General features: G+C 32.6%; 2 protein-coding genes across 4 annotated transcripts in view; one reads left to right on the top strand and one right to left on the bottom strand.

The window, feature by feature from the left end:
• LOC118734996 (MAGUK p55 subfamily member 6) overlaps positions 1 to 4,273 on the bottom strand; it is a gene marked incomplete at its 3' end in the record, with an annotated part of 403,145 nt that overhangs the window by 336,173 nt on the left and 62,699 nt on the right.
• Positions 2,717 to 3,035, top strand: LOC118735003 (putative nuclease HARBI1). Its single transcript, XM_036464603.1, has 2 exons — positions 2,717 to 2,864; positions 2,919 to 3,035. Exons 1-2 carry the CDS (start codon positions 2,724 to 2,726, stop codon positions 2,985 to 2,987), a joined length of 210 nt encoding a protein of 69 aa, XP_036320496.1. The 5' UTR covers positions 2,717 to 2,723; the 3' UTR covers positions 2,988 to 3,035.

The following is a 4,273-nucleotide window of genomic DNA, read 5'->3' as shown; positions in this document are numbered from 1 at the left end:
CTAAATATATATCATCAGAAAATACTGAAAATTCGCTCTTTAAAATACATTTATGCAAGTTTTATGTACAGAATGAAATAAAAAAATAAACTTTTTAAAGTTTCATGAATTGCATTTTATTTACATAAAATTTACAAAGAACTCAGACATTTTCAACCGGCTTCAAAAAAGGGGAGGTTATCAATTCTTCGGAGTATTTTTACTTCTTTTATTTATTTTACCGCATAACTTTGCATTGCGTGAACCGATTTTTTTACCGGAAAGATAGTACCTTAAAGGTTGTCCCGTAATTTGGTTTAGATCCGATCATTAAATCATGAAAATATTAACGGTTAAAGATGCACTCAACTTTCAAAAGTAATACAAAATTTTACAAAAGAATTTTAATATAAATAAATTAAATAATTTCACGAAATTTTTACTTTTTTATTCATTTTCGTCGATTTCTGGTTTCTCACTTTTTAATACTTCGAATAACGAAAATTTAGCTGAACTGGTATTTTTATCATGTAGCTCATTTCGGTGGCACGAATTCCAAGTTAGCAAATTAAATCTTCGAATGCTTGTTAAGTACATGTCAGTGGTAAACTTTTTTAGGATGTAAAGTGTAAAAAGCAACAGTAAGTGAGCATGCACTGCATATTTTTAGGACAATGTTTTCATTCGCAGTTAAACTTTAAAGAGCTCTCAAGAAAAAAGAAAAATTCTTACAAAATGACGCACAAGAAATGGAAAAGAATTTTTTTTCTATCAAAATTTCTTAAATCATAATAAATTTAACCCCAAAATCCACCCCTTGTGTGCGCTACGTGACAAATTTGATATGTAAAAGTAAACAGACAGTGTTTAATTTTGCACACACTAGGAGAGGAACCTCTCTTTATATGCGTAAATTTAAACGAAAATTTTTTAGGGGAAATTTTAAACATTTTATGTGTAAACTATGAAAATGTGAACAATAAATGTTTAAAACTTAAAAAAAAAAAATGACATTTGTTCTACGCCACACATATGATAAGTAAAAGTAAGCAAGCAGTGTGTAAATTTGCATTCATTAAGAGAGGAAACTGGTTACCTATCTTAATATGCGCAAATTTAAACAAAAATTTTTTAGAGTGTATATTTCCCCTTTTATACAAAAAGGTTTTTGGTTGGATAAAATATTAGCCTTTCTCCAGAGTTGATTGTTTTTCTATCCCATTACTTATTGAAAATGTTTGCGTGTATACTAATATATACACTAGTAAGCCCGGGCAGACGTTGTCCAGCTATACACAGACACATAGGCAGATTATATGCATCGTAGATATTATGGGTATTCACACCAAAGCTTGGTACTGGGTAACTCGGTGTTTCGTTTGTGTAACACTATTTTACATAAACAAAATACATTAAAAAAAATTACCGGACACCGAATACCGAGCTCGGTGTGAAGAGCCATATTGTTTTTTACGTTTCATTTGATATCGAAATTTACACAATATTGTTATTATTGTTCACTACGTTTGAATAAAACGATCTGTGGTTACGGTTCAAACATCAGCCAGGGGAATGGAGAACATTGGATGGTATCCAAACGGTAAATTTTTTGTTGCTGTTGATATGCGCATATTTATATGTATAAATACATACTACATTATTTTGTTGCTATCCTACCTATTTCTCCCCAACATGAACATACATATGAAGCGTAGCCGCGAACAACATTGGAAAACTCCCTCCCAATTTTCAAAAGGACAAGCAGTATATTGCATGAAGAAAACACAAAATTTTGTAAAGGAAAAACTAATTTCTTTCAGAAAAAAATATAACACTCATTTTTTTTTTTTTAAATTGGCAGGGTCAAACGACATTTTTAGTATATACTTAGTTTGTTTGTCGTTTTTGCTTTCGTACGTATATTTGAATATGCCACACACTTTTTTCGAAACTAAATTACTCCGCCCTAATGACCACAAATTGCAAAACCAAAGGGAACCCACATTGCTTATGGGTTACTAAAGTCGATTCGTAACTATAACCGACAATTTAGATTTACGATTTATCTGATGTGAAGTTCTTGAAGATTTTGGTCCGGTTTTAAAGTGTAACAGGAGCATTTATTAACGATAGATATCAGTGTCAGCAGTGCAAATTAACTATTTTGTTACAATTCTAGAACAAATTTAATATAACTAAAAGCACGGTTGAAGAACAAAGCCAGGGGTCCAATCGTGACAGACGTGAACGAGTCGGCGAACACAAATTACGTGATCGAACGAATCATTATTGTTTATTTGGTTATCGATTATTTTTCTCTTCTTCTTCCTTTTTTTAAGTCACAATAGACATTGAAGTGTCAAAATAAGTGAAAAGTTAATAAAGAAAAGCGGCAAAACTAAAATGGATCCGAGCCTTTTATTTTATTTAAGCTCTAGCGAAAGCGAAAATGACGAAAGAGTTGTGCGTAAGCAATTTCGGGGCACAAGCAATCCATTGGCATTATCCTACAACGCGTAAGTAATTATATATAGGAAATAAATTACCTTCTCTACTCCTATAATTGCAGATTCATCAAAAGATTTCGGTTAAATCAAAATCAAAATTGACGTCCAACGTCTTAAAAGAAATGGAAAGCAAATTGTGTCCGGAATTTATAAAGTTCCAGCCCAACGAATCTTCAAGATGTAAGGAGTGGTTTGCGGAAAAATATTAAATACCTGGAGGTAGGAAGAGGCGTTCTAATGAAATGCGTAGTGAATCCAATGTTTTTCCTTTTAGTGGTTGGATGCGTAGACGGAACACACATTGGATTACAAAAGCCAATTAGAGACGAGCACATGTACTTCAACAGGAAAGGTTACCATAGTCTTAACGTTATGCTAGTAAGTTTCTTTTATTTCATTTTAACATTTTATTGCTAATATTCCGTTTGCCAGATTTGTGACCACACTTGCAAGATTCTTGCCATAAATTGTCAATATGGAGGTGCAGCCCATGACTCCTGAAAAGGTCCACCACATGTAATTGTTTGGTGAGGTTTTCCCACAAACGGTTGGCCGTTGCTTTTCTCTGCGAGCAGTTTGGGAGTAAATTCTTTGCCAAGTCAGGGTGTTCGGCCATGAACTCCGCCATGAGTTCCTTCTGCGTAGAGTTTAATTTATTGTAGTTGGCCCTAAAATAAGAAAAATAGCTATAAACTTGTATATGTTTGCACAAATTTTATAATTACTTACATTTTTCCAAAAATTGTATCAAATTTTGCGCGCGTACGTTCGTCAAATATTAATCGAATGACAGTTCGAACGAACGAGTACGTTCACTCGCTCGTTCACGCCTGCCATAATACCGAATTACGATATGAGAAGTTCGTTCACGTCTGTCTGCCGATTTTGTCATTTTTACGTGACGAGTTGCTCGTTCACGACTGTTACGATTCGAGCCCAGATATGCAAATGCGTGGATGTATTTTAGATTACATTTTCATTTAACAAATTTTGTACATACATATGCACATATATATATTTATGTGTACATACATACATATATAATTAAGTGGATAAACTAAAAAAAAAATCGTCAATACAGGAGGAAAATCGTCAAAACGTCATTGAGCTAAAAAAAAAACGTCAAAATGACGACGAAATCGTCAATTCGGCAACGCTGCTGTTGCATACCAACACAAGCTAAATGAGAGAAAATTTTGCACTTGGCACACTGAACCTTCGATTGAGCATAATGAATAGTTTACTTGATTATTTTAATATGCATTTATTATAATAACGCAGAGCCATTGTCTCAAGGTTTCTTAACCATAACAGAATGAATTAATTAACGTAAGTCGCCGGAGTGTGATTATTGTTACACAAAATACGGAGCGAAAAGAAAACACGTCCTGACAGTTTGACGATTTACTTGTATAACAACAATTAACATTGCGATGTCATGAATAAATTGCGATGAAGATACAAATTATAAAAATTCTGCAAAATTGCATTTAAATTTTGAACGTTTTGATTAAGTTTTTTGAAATTATTTGAGTATGTAGTTTTATAGCGCATTAAGTTTTAGTACAAAGAAAAGTAAGTTTTAAGTTGCTAAAAAGTCGCGTTGATCTTTGTCAATTTTTTAACGCATTTTCTTCCATACAAAGTATGATCGACAATTTTTTTGTATGGAAAAAGTGCGTAATACATTCAGATTAAAAACTATTAAAGATCGACGCGATTTTTTAGAAACTTCAAACTTGCACTTTGTTCTACTAAAATTTTATAGACTATACAACTGCATACTC

Source organism: Rhagoletis pomonella, unplaced genomic scaffold (genome assembly GCF_013731165.1).
Source record: "Rhagoletis pomonella isolate Grant_MI unplaced genomic scaffold, Rhpom_1.0 Rhpom_scaffold_00003, whole genome shotgun sequence".
Lineage (NCBI taxonomy): Eukaryota > Metazoa > Arthropoda > Insecta > Diptera > Tephritidae > Rhagoletis > Rhagoletis pomonella.
Note: the sequence above shows the minus strand (reverse complement) of the source record. Positions and strands in the feature narration are given on the sequence as shown.